This window comes from Pyrgilauda ruficollis, unplaced genomic scaffold (genome assembly GCF_017590135.1).
Source record: "Pyrgilauda ruficollis isolate IOZ18807 unplaced genomic scaffold, ASM1759013v1 scaffold19, whole genome shotgun sequence".
Classification (NCBI taxonomy): Eukaryota; Metazoa; Chordata; class Aves; order Passeriformes; family Passeridae; genus Pyrgilauda; species Pyrgilauda ruficollis.
In genome coordinates, this window is record NW_024518095.1 from 9961964 (window position 1) to 9978437 (window position 16474).

At 43.7% G+C, this 16474-nt stretch overlaps 1 protein-coding gene across 1 annotated transcript in view; it reads right to left on the bottom strand.

The window, feature by feature from the left end:
* PAWR (pro-apoptotic WT1 regulator) overlaps nt 1–15424 on the bottom strand; it is a 72353-nt gene extending 56929 nt beyond the window's left edge. The window contains exons 1-2 of the mRNA XM_041465610.1: nt 15363–15424; nt 14332–14971 (exon numbers count right to left, since the gene is read on the bottom strand). Coding sequence (XP_041321544.1) covers nt 14332–14802 — 471 coding nt within the window. The 5' untranslated portion in view covers nt 14803–14971; nt 15363–15424. The remainder of the gene's footprint in view (nt 1–14331; nt 14972–15362) is intronic.
* Nucleotides 15425–16474: the final 1050 nt, after the last annotated feature.

The window sequence follows — 16474 nt, forward strand, 5'->3', positions numbered from 1 at the left end:
GGAGTATACTATCACCAGATACTGGCAGTGCCAGAATTTTGAGGGAAGAAAGAAAAGAAAGGGTTGGAATACCAGGGATGAACAGGATTGTTTAATGAGTGGTGTCTCTTTGCTAGAATACAGTCCCCATTTGCTGTTATCTCTATGTGCTTCGGGCATTTTGTTTGTCATACAGTTAAGGCATGACTGAACATGCCACTGTGAGACTGTTCTTGTTAAATAAAACCTGTGGCTACAACCAATAAAGGGAATGTCCTCTTACAGACATGAGGTATGCCACCTAAAATTTTAGTCATGTTCTTAGAAGTAAAAAAGTGAGAAAATAAAGTGATTACTTTTCTTCTGTTCTCATGAAATTTTCATTTTCAGTTACAATTCTGCCCTTCAAATCAATTTGTACCAGCAGCTGCTAACACAAGAAAACACTGACTAGAAAATTCATAATTTCCTCAAAAGTAAAATATTTCAAGGAATGTATTTCCATAACTACAAGCCAAGTAAACTGCAAAACCCTTGTTTTCAAACAAGCTGTCTCTATACGTAAAAAAAAAAAAGGGAGCAGACAGAACACATTATTTACAGTCCTCTTTGGAAGGGCTGCCTATCAAAGAGAAAACATGTCCTTCCCTGGACTTGTAGCTGATTCAAAGCCAAGACTGGCTTTTTTTTTTTCCAATTCAAAGGAAACCAACTGCACTCACTTCAGTTAGAACCCAGATCAAAGTTCAATTCAGAGTCTGGTGGCTATCCCCAGGCACAAACACCTGTGACCTATCACTGCACTTTCCAAGCTTCTTTGTCTGGACAGGCAGCTTCCCACCTCACCCAGCACACAGTCACAGATCCCATTCAGTGTACTTGGTGCCCCAAGCCAGCACCAGTCCCTCTGAGCTCACTTCTTACATCCCATCATCGATAAAGTTCACAGAGCGCTGGCCTGCAAATAGCTCATGCACACAAAGACAACCAGAAAAATATGGTCCAGGCTGAGTTCCAGATATAAGGCAGCACCTGTATTCCCTAATGGAAACCCTTTTATAGCAGTACATAGCCATATTTTAGGGGAATTCATTCATGATTAATTAGTGCAGCTTCCTAATAAACAGGGTCCAAGCAGAAGAACCATCCCTGCACAAAAGACAGAAAACTCTTAATTCTTTAAGTTGAATAGGAATAGACAATAATGAAAAAAAAATCCACTTAAAACTGTGGAAAAATATTTTAGAGGCCTTACTTCCTTATTGCTAACTTTTGATACAGACCAAATACTAGTCCAGCCACAGATCCTAGTTCACACAGTCCCTCCAAGCTTCCAGAGGAGTCCTGCTATGCAGAACCAATGACTGTAACAAACAAAAAAAGACTTTTTAGCTTTTGTCTCAGATTTAGATCTCTACCCTGATAGGTTGCAAAAATGCTGCCAATTCAATTTCATAGGGAAATCAAGAGGTGTACTTAAAATTGTAATTTTAAATACTGGCTCATATAAATGCAAACAAACTGATTTTCATATTTAAGCTTAGATTCATACATATTGATATGAACAAAAATTTTGGTCACCTGTTTTTTAAGAATGGCTGTAACATACCTTCCACTTCAGAACCTAAAATTAAAAACACGGAATATACACCTTGACTGGAACATACTTTTCTTTCTCCCTTCTGACACTCAAATCCTGCTGCTCTACTTTCTCTTTGTCATGTGCTCACCTCTTTTTTCCAATAAAAGTTTTATCTATCCCATACTCATTTTGGGGGTGCTGTGGAAAATGAAGGGAAAATACAGCCATACAGACACTGCAGGTTTAAAACAGTTAAAACTTATGCAACCCTGCCTGGTTTTCCCCAGTATTCTTCAAAAAAGTTTATCTCGGTCTCCGGACTATGAAGAAATGCAAAAGGCTTTATAAATACCATTTATATGCAAGTATAAGCACTGGATATAACATGCATTCAAGAGACCAAATAATTAAAACAGAAGATAAAAATAAACCAATCAACAGCACAAGAGAAAATCACCTCTGTTTAGTGAGCTGCTTTTTATTTATCATGTTCATCAATTCTCTCCAGACACACCAACGAAATTATCTCTTCTAAACTATATCTGTAGTTAGCTACCTTTCCTTATCATCTGTTTTTTTAAATATCAGGACATTTGCCATCTTTGTTGAAGTCCTGTAACATATTACAGGATAGACACATCTTAAATTTATCCTTCAGTTTAGCCTTTTTTTGTTATTTACTATGACTTTAGTAAATCCATAAAATTGCTCCCAGTTTTTGCCTTAGGCTAAAAAATCCAAGCATATTTAAAGAAAGATTTTTACAGGTATATTTTGAAGGTACATAAACCATTCCATTCTGCCAAAGTGTTACAAAAGCTATTCTTTTTAATATTGCTCCTTCCAAACTGAGATCTGATAGACAGACCTCAAGCCCATGCACCAGGTGCACAATCCGCACTCCTTCACAAACAACTGTACTTATGCGATGTAGTGGCACGCCCACCAAACACTCCAAGTGTGAAGCAACACTGACATCCAAATACCTGAGAGTCAGTTTGAACATCAGTTTCTCACATTTGCATAGCCACATTTTGCATTATTTCCATATGGAGTCATGTAAGGTCAGCATGCTTTATTAACCACAAGCTCAGCAGCGGCCAAGCACCGTCCTGGTCCTTCTGCACTGATCCAAGGAGGATCTCAGAACAGCTATTCTCAACCTAAATTAATAAGCTGTAGCACCTAAATACAAGGCTGTAGGGATGCTTACACTTATCATAATAGAATAGATATTAACTGATAGCTTGCACAATGTAGGTAATCCAGGCTTCAGATCTCATTCTGGTCTCTCTGCTCATGCCAGCAGTAAGGGATGAAGGCTTTAGAACATAAAAACATGCCAACAACGTCCAGATCATTCTAAATAAATAGACCACAAAAAAAAAAACTATGGAAAATAAAAAAAGGGAAGCAGAATGGCAGCTATGAATACATCATGCATGCAAAAATACATCAATATTTCCCAATACTTGGTTGGATTCTGAAACATTCTTGCATCTCATAAATGTATCTCACAAAAAATGTAATATGCTATAAGAAATGATGTTTTGTACTGAGCTCCGCAGCAACACCTGCATTCAAATAGCCTCTGGGTAACTTTGACAAAAACTGATTTGACATCTGACAAGCCCGAATTTTTTTTAAATGAAAGGAAGAAGCAAGCACACAAATGGGATCTATTAAAACACCCATTTATGTTTTAGACTAAAGAAGATTGTTAGATAAGGAGATGCTCCTCAGTTTCTGCCTCAGGCTAAAAATAACTCCTATATTTTGCTGTGGAATTCAACTGCCTGAGGTGCAGTATTTCACATAACGTAATTACAATGCACATCATCTTCAAGAGAACACAAGGTATCCTTATGTGCACTCACTGTACAAGTCTTGTTAATTTTTAGCTCATTTCTATTTTCACAAAATTACCTTTGGGGTTTCTATGTCTTTCTAGCCACTAAGAAGTACTATAGACTTTGTCCTTTTTCAATTCTATTAGTAATAGATCAAAAGAGTAGATAAATAGGCTGAATAGGAAATTCTCTGACAGATGGGTTAGGACCAACAAAATTCGAGCTATGCCATTCAGAAGTGTCTGAATGCAGGTACCTAAATATTTGGTTGTCAAGTGCGGGTCCCTAATTTAATTGTTAAGAATGCTCAAAGTGCCCAGTTCCAATATACTTCATTGGAATGCTTTATCAGAGTACTTAACACACCAAATATATGCTTCTTAAACATTCAGCTGTAGAATTCCGCATCTGAAAAACTACTACATTTCTGACATTCCTACAGTCTTTACTACCTTTGTGAAAGAAATGTGACCATTTCCTAGGCTCAAACATCTTGAAAAACAATGACAAATCATTAACAAATAATTTAAGCTCCAAACACAGCCTTTACCTCTTCTCAGCACAATACAGCATAAATGAATGTAATTTAAAATACAAAAAAAAAAATAATGTGGACTATCTAAATTCATCTTACCTTCTGCTATTTTTCTAAAAGAATAAAAACAAAGGACTGCTCTGTCAAATGTCTCTACATTCAGTTTTTAAATCTTTCAGCATTTCTCATCATTTTGCAGATGTTTTTAGCTTCTGTCTAATTGAAATGACAGTGTCATACAATCGTCCTTTGAAACACCACATTACAGACACAAACACACAAAATCTTTTGTCTTGGAGTTAGTGCATTAATTTAAAGAGAACTTTTTACAAAAGGACCTCAGAGCTTTTATAGAAAGGAAAAAATGGTAACCTAAATAACAGACAGATGTTAAACAACTCATTTAGCACAGGTTTAAACAATAATTTTCTACAGGATCATGTACTTCCATGTTCCACTCCAATTTCCACATTCCAAAATACCTAGATCTTTACTCAAAACTACCCCTCAAAAGAAAACAAACTACAAACAAAGATAGCCTTTTGACTTTGCGTTCTAAAGGCACCTGTAACAGCTACCAGCTTCAGGAAAAAAACACAAATCATTACATAGTACCTGTGAAAAGATAATAGCTACTAAACCAGTACAAAGAACAGAGCAGTCGTGCATGGAATCTTTGCTGGGTTCCAGGCTGTTTTCCTACATTGTGAAGAATGTGTATCACACAAGACAAACAGTTAACAGAGGTATGAGTAAGGTGCTGCTAAGTACTGTTTTCTGACCAGAGATTAGTATGAGCCCTGCTATCAGACTTGAAAACATGAAGTCATGCTCCTATTTCAGACTGGATTAAGTCTATAACTTTTAATAAGCCTCATTGCCACGAATACAAAATACACACACTCCATCTCAATCTGTGATTAACAGTGTGGGACACAGACTACAAGCACAACCGCTGCCAAACTTCAAACAACTAAGGCTAATAAGGCAAAGGCTCTGGCTGGGCAAAGCACTGATTAATTGATCAGTATTAATAATAATTCCTAGTTCAATCTGCAAAGACAAAATGCAGATATGGAAGAAACTGAAATTATACTTTGTATCACTGATTACTCTGTTCATTGCATTTCGGTGATATTCAGATTAAATTTGTTCTAAGAGCAGACTAAGAGTTCCTACAGCTCTTTTCAAATGGCCGCTCACCCTATATTATTGGTTTAGGACTTTTCTGATGTTTACTTTGTTTAATAATCTGTCAGAGCACCAGAATATTAATTAGCTCCTAAACGCTGCAAAAAAGGTCATCTTTCAGAAGCTCAATAATCTTCCAGACTATACACAGTAACTGGTGAACAGGGATCATGACATGAGGCTTACAGATACCACATTGCGTTTCTGCAGGGAAGAGAAGGAAATGATCATAGAGAGGTATCTCATCACCTAGGAGAGTTCCTAAAATGTGGGCCTCACTGTCAACTGACATTTTGTTTGCTAACAGTTTACACAAGTTGACGAGGAGACTGAACAAGTATTTTGCACATAAATTCATGTTAATTTCTGTCTATTCAGCAATTTTTATACAGTTGTAAGTCTTTGAGATGAAAACTGCCAATTGGCTAGAAAACTATCTCACAGGAAACACCAGACATTTCTGCAGACTTTTTCCTATGTGTCTGATTATGGCCATGGTAGGAGCAGGACACTGAGCAAGGTGGCTCTTTAGTCAGACACAATACACTTAGTTTTATTTTATTGGTGCACAGAGAGGAAAAATTAGGCTAAAGAGCTCTACAAACAGCATACAGTGGGAAGAGACCAATCCAGATGAGTGAAGGTTTCAGATGAAATCCCATGATCCTACAAACACTAAACTGCATATTGCACAGAAAACAGTTCATGAAATATGTACCAGTAACTGCAGTGGACAAGTAGGACATGAACAAGTTCCTATAATTCTCAAAAATAAGTAGCAGGATCAGAAAGTGCTGAGGAGGAACAATGAGAGAGGGGAATTCCCCATTACTGCTTCCTTGGCTTCTGCCTACCGCTATGGTCTCTCATACACCCCCCAGATGTAAGTGGCTCAGACACCACACATACAATCGCTGTTATTTCACAATGCCTTTTCCACATTTGAGTGTTGCATGCATTTTGCTCAGCTATCCTGCCTTTGTACCTCAAATCTTGCTATAACACCTATTTCTGTCCATCTAGGTTGTTGCTCTTCCAAAATCCATCTTTTTTCCAACTGTCTCAGGCAGACACCAAGTACAGACCTAGGCTCTTTGTAGCAGTGCATGGCAGGAGACAATGGATGTAAATGTAAAGGACAGACCAAAAGAAAGGAAAACACTGTCATTTCAGGGACAGTCATGTCCTGGTAGCATTGCCCAAAGAAGCTGTGAAGACTTCATCCTTGGAAATTTTCAAGATCTGACCGGATGCAACAAGGTTGAATTAAAGACCTCCTGAGGTTCCTTTTAGCCTTAATTACACTTAGATTCAACACCTACACAAAGAAAACACCCAGCACTGCACTGGACTATGCTTCCACAAGTCTCTCACCTATTAAAAAGCTTCTGACTTAAAAGATTCAAAACACCAGTCACTTACTTAGGTTTCAGATCAAGAAAATCAATTAAATACTGCATAAAACACTGTGTGAAGCGCATACCTAGCACTTTTTTTGTTGTTGTTGTTTGTTTGTTTGTAGGTGAATAACAGTTAAGAATTAAGATGGGTAAAAATTGCAGATGGCATGTCATTACTTTTGTTTCTCTGAGGGGTTTTTTTGGTTAATTTATTATTTTAAGCTTACCTTCACTCAGGATGATGTTCAAACACAGCTACCATCTAAGATGATGTGATAATTACATGATAAGACTACACAACAGAGTTGAATGTAAGATTTTCAGTCCTGGAGTAAGAGAGACCTAAATGCTCCATTCAATTCTTCATAGCAACATGCAAGCAGATCAAATAATGTCAAATCCTGAAATAAAACATCAGGGTTGTGGTTTTTATTTTAATTTCCCATGACCTTGTGTAGCACAAAAAATAAGTCATCCACTTAGTCTTTCAAATGAAATTATTTAAATACACAACTCCAGCCTTGGAGGAAAAAAGTTGCAGAGAAAACCATACATGAGTTTACATATATGTAAAAAGTGTAAAGTGGATATAGTTTTAAGATCTCAGTACAAACTTGTATAGAACTAATCAGCAGTGGCCATTCCAATCTGCCCTCAACCAGGACCCACAGGTCCTTTTCCACAGGGCTGCTCTCCAGTGTGACACTCCCCAGTTTGTCCATATATCCAGGGATGCCCCATGCCAGGTGCAGAATCCAGCACTTGTCATTTTTAAACTTCATAGGGCTGGTGGTTGCCCAGCCCTTTTATTTGTCGAAGTCCCTCTGCCTTCATGGCAATCAACAGCTCCTCCCAACTTAAGTGTCATCGGCAAACTTACTTAGCATTCCTTCCAGTCCTGTGTCCAAGCTATTTACAAAGATGTTGAAGAGCACAGAAGAGCTCCAAGGATGGAGCCCTGCAGAGCCCCATGAGTGACAGGTCACCAGCCTAAAGTAACTCCATTCACCACAACCCTTTGCTCACAGTTGCTCACCCACAGCGCGACGTGTTTTTCCAGCTGTGCGTTGGACATTTTGTCCAGAGGGATACTGTGACAGACATTATCAAAAGCTTTACTGAAATCCAAAAAGATCATAACTGGCATCCACTGATCAGCTGGAGAGTCACCTTGTCATAAAAGGAAATTAAGTTTGACAAGCAGGACTTGTCCCTCATCAACTTGCGCTGGCTGTGACCCATGACTGAACTGTCCGTCAGGTGTTTCTCAATAACTCCCAACATAATCCTCTCCATAATTTTACCAGAAACTGAAGTGAAACTGAGAGACCTGTGGTTACCAGAAGCATCCTTCTGGCCCTTCTGGATTTTTCGAGTTCCAGTTGATTGGGACCTTTTCAGATTCCTGAGACCATTCAAGAATCATTGAGAGAGGTCTTGTGATGATATCAGCCAGCTCTTTGAGTACCCTTAGATGAACTCCATCAGGTCTCAGACTTCGAGGGATTCAGCTGGAGAAGCAAATCCTGCACAAGATTGATAAACTCCCAGTAAATCCCATTCTCACAGTCATGGTTCTCCAGCTCAGGGCTCTGGGACTCCAAGAGGCCACCATCAGTGTTGAAGACTGAAGTGAAGAAACGATTAAATGTCTCTGCTCTGTGTTCCAGTTTGTGAGGTGACCATCTTCATCACACATATTATTTATGCACTGCCCTTTGCTATTAACATATTTCAAAAAGCCCTTTCTACAGTCTCCCACATTTCTGGCCAGCTTGAATTTTGACTGAGCTTTAGCTACACAAATTTTGTCCCCACAGAGATGAAACAGCATCTGTGTAATCTTCTCATGTCCATGAACATTACTTCCACTGGACATACATTTTCTTTTTTGCCTTAGCTGCAGAAGATCCCTGCTCAGACAAGTTAGCTCTTTGTCTCACATGCTTGACTTCCGACATTTTCAAGTTACCTGCTCCTGTACTTGCAGAAGGTGGTACTGAAGTGACCAGCACTGTTAGACCACAGCATCTTCCCAAGGGACCTTACTCACCAGTTCCCTGAGCAGCCTGAAGTCTGCTCTCCTCACAACCATTTTAAACTTCATCACTTCATGGTCACTGTGGCCAAGACAGCCACCAGTCACTCCACTGCACTCACAGGCCCCACTCTGATGAAGGCAACAAATCAAGAAGGGCACCTTTCCAAGTAAACTCCCCTAGCATCTATATCAAGAAGTTACCATCCAGGTGTTCTAGAAATCTTCTGGACCTGTTTGAAGCAGCTGTGTGATGCTCCCAGTTAGCATCTGACAAGCTGAGGTCCCCCTTAAGAACAAGGGTGGCTGATTTATAGATATTCCTAAGCTCCTTAAAGGATAATTCATCAGCGCTGTCATCCTGGCTGGGTTGCCTATAGAAGACTTCCACAATGAAGTTTGTCCCTTAATCCTTACTCCGTAGCTCCCACCTATGCCATGGCCAACTCCAAGCTCCATGCATTTCAGCCTCTCTATTACCTGTGTCACCTCTTCACCTCACCTTCCCTGCCTGATCTCTCCTGAAGAGCCTGTAATTGTAACACAGCAGGCACAGGACTCATCCCACCAGGTTTCACTCATACCAATGATGTCACATCTCTGGGATTAAGGAAGCTCTTCTTCCTTGTTCCTCTTGCTGTGCGCATCAGTGTAGGAATGTTTCAAGCGCAGCTCACTGTAGACAGCACCTCATGGGGATGGCTGACGGGCCTCATAAGCACACAATCCATCAAATTTTGCCATGTAGTGCCATTGCTTATCACAGACAATCCTGGTTTTCTCGCAGGCTTGCCAGTGGTAAGAAACGAGATGGGCACAGCAGGCTTGAAAGGAACACACACAGTGATTTAGAATCTGCTACATGGATTCTGGGATTAAAAGTTTTCCAGACTTTTAAGTTTATTAAAAACTTAGTTGTGATTGGTTTTTTTGACAAATAACTTCTAGTACCTAGCTATGTCAGGATATTAAAGCATATTCTTAAACAAAACAAAACTTGAAAAAAGTAAGGATAAGCTTATCGTGTGCTAAAAAAAGATGGAAGTAAGAAAATGTGCCCACTGAACAGGTGTTGTCAGGAGACTTGTTCAAAATCGGAATTCACAAAGGCATTAAAAGCAAAACAAACTGGATATAAACAATCTTAATACAGTTCTTCTATCAGAACCTGAAAATGTTTCTATTTACCCTGCCACATCTGAAGGAAGAACCATAAATGGAATCCTAGTAAAATGTGTTCACTAGACAAAGCCAGCAGGAGAATGGCCTAACCTATCATGAATGGTTGTCCAGATCAAATAAATATATTTCAGACTTCCACTGTAACACTACTACATCTGCACAAATGGTAAGCATATCAGTCAGATGCAGGGTTTTTTTCTAGTACTCTGAACAACCACTTTTTGAGGCTCTTTCTTCCTCAACACACACAAAAAAGACACAAGTTGTTTTACAACACAGCTGATGTTAGACAATGGAAAGACACTACCTCATTAATCTCAAGATAGAACATGAAGACACTTTAATCCTCAGGTAGGGAATCACTAAGAAAGACAATGCTGATGGCAAACTTAATCAAAAGAGCTCAACAGCTAGTACAGGATTCCACTCCTCTCTCTAGTTTCCAGCCATTCAGAGAAGGATTTCAATTTCTTTACAACACACACAGTAATTACTATGCCTGACACATGTAGCACTTAAAATTTTCTTGATGTTTTTCCAACTGGAACACAGCAATTTTCTGTTAGTCTCAACTGAGCAGACTGGACTTCTCTAGTAGCAGGAAGTCCCTTTCCCCACAGAAAGCACTCAAGTTCTACCTGCCTCCAAGGCTGTTGTTCAGTACAACACCTACCAAGCATCACACATGCACTGCCTTCTAAACACACAGGCACGCTCCTGACAGGGAGCCACCAGTGGAGATGCAAAAAGTTGTATCTTTACTGCTGTTCATAAGACAAGAGATGAACACAAACTGGCTGAACATCCTTTGCAGAGTCCGTATTTGAATCACTTCTACCTTTCATTCCAGTATTTCCCACAAAAAACAGGTCAGGAGACTGTTGTGTCTCAGGTCTGGCAGCCTCAGGTACAAAATACACAAATCACTGTTCCTTACACCTTTTAAAATCATTCATCACCCTGTTATTAACAAAAGAACACTTCCCAACTTAGATGACTTCCATCTGGTTAAGTAAAAATGTAAACTTTATCTATACTGCTCACGTTACATAAAACCCAGCTATACAACTGTCCTTCCTAAATGAACCAAGATTTTGATTATATATACACCTTTTTTAAAAAGTAACCACAAAAATATCTGTTATTCTCCTTTTTGGAGTTCAGAAAAAACCCGAAAAAAAACAAAAAAAACCCAACAAAATCCTTACTCACACAGCTATACCAGCATAATCCTCAAATGTAAAGTTGCAGAAATAAAGCTGCAGTTTCAACAGTGCAGTGTGTCTTGCTTGGAGCCGGACATAATTATTGTAACAATACAAAACATAATTGTTATCCTATATATGGATCCTCATAAAGCACTGTCAGTGAATAATGGGAGCTCTGTGTTTCTTAAACAGGCATTAGCACAACTGTAAATGAGAAAAATGCTGCAAGTAAACAACACCTGCATCAACTGAGTACCTGCAAACTGAGAAACACATTCCAAACATAATTAAAAATGGTTATAAAAGTTAATATTTAAGGAAGATAACATACATAATGGTAATTGCATATAATTCAGTTACCTTTTACAACCTGAAGAATTGTTATGAATCAACAAAACCCAAATCCCATAGTACTTAATATTTAGAAAAAATCCAACTTTCAAGAAACTACGAGCGCTGAAAGGAAAAACACTATTTCCAAAGCCATTTTCAAAAGTCACCATTACTTAGATAAGCACTAGTGCTGAGAGGGCAAAAAAACAGCCTTTACTTTTATAATGGTGGTCTCAAAATACAAAGCATTGTCCACTTCCAACCTGTCACCATCTGTTTTCACAGCTTCTACTATGGTTTCTGTCCTCCACCAACATCTATACAAAATACAGTTAAGACACTGAACTCTTTAAGAACTGGCCCTATTACCTTCCCATTGAACAGGAGAGAAATTAATCACTAATAAGTAATCTGCTAACATTTTTCATACCTATTTCAAGATAACTTAGACAACACAAACTGTTCTTATTCTGCCACTTTACCTATCAATAAAGTCTCCAGCTGCATTGCAAATGAAATTAAATCCTACTTCTTTGCGGAAAAACCTATTTTTGTATTCAGTTTTGGGCAGAAAAGCTTTTAGGCACTTTGTATCTTCTAGGAGTGCATTTTTTCAACAGGTACCAATTTTCATTTCAGAGGATCTTATTGGTCTCCACCACAGTACCATGATGCTCATAAAGGGGAGATATTTAGCATAAAATAACTACTTCATTCTTACAAAAAATTATTTTCGTGGAAAGTAAGACAATGGAATGCTCAGCAAAGCTCTAAAATAACATCTCCTGAGAAGTAATTTTAAAACATACACCATAAAGAGCTACAAGTGATTAAAATTCAGAGTGTACTACTAACAAGTCACTATGTATTGACTGCACAGCATGTCAATGCCTAGCATCGAGTGAGAAAGACAGCAAGAAACTCGAGTGTTGCAGATTACTCCAACAAGCCATCATCTACATCACAGCCTTCTTTTGTCTGAGAACTTCAGGTGACCGGCTTGAATCAATACTTTAAAACATTTTCTCATGACTACAGAGCTGTATGAAAGACAAGTAAATAGTCTGCAAAGCATTAACCGGTAAGTAGGTACTCACATTTGACACTGGAGACTGGTTTTGAAGCTGTTCACTACCAGGAATGATCTAGTGCTCCCTAGCTAAACAATTCTTAGGAATGCATGTGGCAATGAATAAAAACATTTAAGAAAGGCAAAATACTGAAAAGCGATAGCTCTGCTTAAGTATATACTGGTAAAAAATGCAACACTTATTAGTAGCAAGCTTCCCCAATAACATCTTGTACAACAGTTACCTACAGTTATTAAAATTTGACCCCAAAAATGTGATGAAATGCTTAATTGCTACTTATAGAAGCAATTAGTACAAAGGTACAAGAAGTTTCCAAGAAGCACCAACATGTGGTGACACTCAGCAAAGTTCAGGGAGCAGGTGAGAACTCGTTTCTCAAGGTCTAAATACGTTACCCTTAATAAATAAAGATACCCTTAAAAATGCAGCAAATTCAAACACAGGATTCTAATGGCTGCTAAGCAAGGAATGTGCTTTCCTGGAAAGCAAGAGACACTTTGAGCAACACTATAACAAAACAAACAAACAGAAACCCCAGCCACAACCAAACTCACCAAACCACACCATCCGAAAACTACCAAAGGAACAGCAGTTCAAAAAACTAGTTGAAACAGCTAGGACATTAGTCTCAAAGAGCAAAAAGAAATCCACTGCTCAAAACCAACCAACCAAAGAGAGTACAACTAGGGACAGGATACACAACAGAGACCCCCAAAACACCACGTCATACAACACCTGCTGCAATGTGCAAAACCACTACTGACTGGGCTAGGACTAGTTCACTTAGAGAAGCAAAGATGCAGCCTTTTAAGGTTCCTATAAAAGACACAAGGGGCAGGTATTTAAGGGGGAGTCCATATAAAACAAACAAGGTACAGTCTATGAGGCTTGCACACCCTGAAAAGAAAAATTAAAATAACTCACTTGTATTCACCACTTTACAAAACAATGATAATGAAGACCTATGCCAAAAGTCTTTACCTCAAACTAAAGAGTATGCAAGTGATTGTTCTCAAAAACCACAGCTATAAAGATTTCTGCTGTTCCTGAAACTCAGTTCTCAACCTTCCAAGACCACCTCACATGAAAGGGTGTGCTGCGAAAGTGCCTAGGATGTCACAAGCAAGGGTTAGTAACTTCAGGTGTAAAGAACACAATTTCATCTTCTCCTGCTGCTTCAGAAACAAAGACCTTTAATATTCTAGACCTACTCTAATAATCCATAATGATAACCAGAAGAACTACAATTCTTTTCCTACAAAAATCTGGTGATTCAAAACTGTAGACAGAAATCTAACTCTGTTCAAAGTTTCCTGTGGCCTTTCTTATTAACTGCAAAACAAGCTAAAAGCTTAGTTATCATTCTTCTGAATTCCTCTAGGAGTATTACAAATCAATGCCAGATTGTTATACTAGTAGCAAACCGCAGAGGACAGTGGTGTTGGCTGATAAAAATATCTTCCTCTGCCTCAAAAAAATGCTCCTCAAACCACTACATTTTTTCCAGTGCAGAAAATTCTTCTGGGTTCCAAACTGAATAATATTTACACCTGAACATCTATTCCAACCTGATAAATCAATTTTCTCTCATTACTATTGTTTCGACCATGCTTTAACAGGCAGTGTCTCAGTTTGATCCTCCAAAGGTTTGAACTTACTCACTGTCGACAAGAAGCTACTAAAAACAAAAGGCAGGAAAAAAAAAAAAAAAAAGCCGCAAGTTACGACAGGTCTAATTTATACAGGCTAAATGACACCTCATCTGTCGGTCGCTTGGGATGCCGCCCTGCCCCGACCCCCGCGCGGTCCGTCCGGCGCTGCTGCCCGCAGCGGAGGGAGCGCGCCTCGCCCCCGGCCCGCGCGGGGAGCCCGGGCACGGCGGGGCTGCGCCCGGCGCCCCCAGCGGCGGCTCCGCTGCGGCCGCGCCCCCGTCCCCGCTCACCTCGGCGGCCGGGATGTTCACCACACCTGTCGACCTCCTCTTCTCCCTCAGCTTCCTCTTCTCGATCTGCCCCTTCCCCTTCCTGGCGCTGGGGCCCGAGCTCTTTCCCTTCGCGGCCAGCTTCTCCTCGCCCTCGGGGGAGCCCGGTGCGGCGGCGAGCTCGGCCCCGCGGCTGCCGGCGAGAGGCGGCGGCGGCTCCTTGGCGGGGGCTCCGCGGCCCAGGGCGGCGCTGGCGAGGCTGACGCAGTTCAGCGCCCCGCCGGCGGGGGGCGCCGCGCGGTCGGGGGGCAGGTTGTTGTTGTTGTTCAGCTCGGCGGAGGGGCCGCCCCCCGCAGGACGGGGCTCCCCCCCGCCCGGTGCGCCCGGGGCCGGCGGTGCTTGCTTCGCCCGCATCTTCTCCCGCTTGGCTTTCCATTCCTCCAGAAAGTCCGTGGTGCTACCCCCAGCGCTGCGGTAGCCGCCAGTCGCCATGTTCCCGGCGGGCTGGACGGCGAGAGCGCCCTACCAGCACCGCTGCCGCCTCCCGCCCCGAGGCGGCTCTGCTGCCGCCCGGAGAGGAGAGGTCCCGGCGGGTCGGGCGGGAGAGACGGGGGCGGGAGAGCCGGGGGCGGGGAGAGAGGCTCGGAGAAGCACAAACACCCTGGAGAGAAACAAAGGGGGGACGTGAGCCGTCCCGCCGCACTGCCCATCCCCATCCCGCCGCCTCGCGAACTCCCCGGGAAGCCCCCGGCCCCAGGGGACGGGTCTCCATCACCACCCGCCCTCGCACGCTCGGCTCCCACGGCTCGGACCGCGGCGCCCCTGGCTCCCCGGGGCTCCCCTCACCCCTCGGCGCGGGGCCGCCCGGCAGTACCCGCCTCCTCCGCCCGCCCGCCCGCTGCGGCCACGACGGCCGCGCAGCGCCGTCCCTCGCCCCGGGCCATCGGGTACCATCCCCCGAAGCCGGTGCCATCCCCCCGCCGCCCGCTTGCCTGCCCGGGGAGCCGCGTTCCCGCGCGCAGCAGGGCGGGGCGAGCGCGGCCGGCGCTCACCTCCCGCCCGGCGGGGCCGCGGCTCGGGCGCTGCACAGCGCCAGCGGCACCAGGTGAGCGGCACCGCCTCCCGCCGTCCCGGAAGGAGCGGCGCGGCCCCGAGCCTTCCCAAGCTCCCTCCCCTTTCCCCATCCCGGCGCGGACACAGCCGAAGCCAGGGCGGAAACTGCCGAGATGGCCCCGACAATGGGGTGAGGGCGGGGAGGCCCCGCCCGGCCCGGTGCGCACCGCGACCCGAGCGCCTCGGCTGCCGGCCCGCAGCGGTGCCCTGGCACCTGCCCCGGGCAGCGTCGGCGCGGGAGCGGGCACGGACCTCGGCGCTCCCGACGAGCGGCAGGAGCGGAGAGGGGATGCCCGGGCCGGGACGACGCCGGCCTCGGCCAAACTCCGCTTCCCCGGCGGCTTTAACGGACGGCGGGCGGGGGCTGCCGGAGCCACGCCAGGAGGGGCCGGAGAAGGCGGTCTGGTGTCACACCCTCCGCGGGGGCTTCGCCAAACCCGCCCCGCACCTGCCGCAAAGCCTCGGCCCAAGGGCCCCGACGTGCGGCCGCCTCCCGCGGGGCAGGTGCCGGGCTCGGCCCTGGGGCGGGGCGGCTCCCCGGCACCGCCGTTCGCTGTCCCCGCCGGCGGGCCGAGAGCCGCGTGCGGAGCCCGGCGCGGCCAGCCCGCGGCTTCGCTGTCAGCGGGGACGGCAGCGCCGGCTTGGCCTCAAAGCGCCGTGCCGCCGCTGCGCCGGGCGGCGGGGTCGGGCACGGTGGGAAGGAGCCCGAGGTCAGCGGCTCCCGCGGCAGAATGACTTCCTCTGGGCCGCCCGGTGCTGGGCAGGCTGCTGCTAGCCTGGTGGAAGTTCACTCCCGCGGGCGGAAGGTTGGGAAAGATCCTGTGTTTTCCTGACGTTACAAGAAGCCAGGATCCAAGGGGTTTCCGCCAGTCATGCTGCAAAGACTTGACAGATGTCTCGTTTTATAAATAATAACAGCCCTCAGTGGGGAAGCCCGACTGGATTAAATGTTAGGAAAAACGAACGTGCAGGGACCGTGGTGGGAGCATGTGCTATCTGTTGAACAGCTTGTGGAGGTGATAAGATGGGTAAACCTGCACGGAAAACTCGG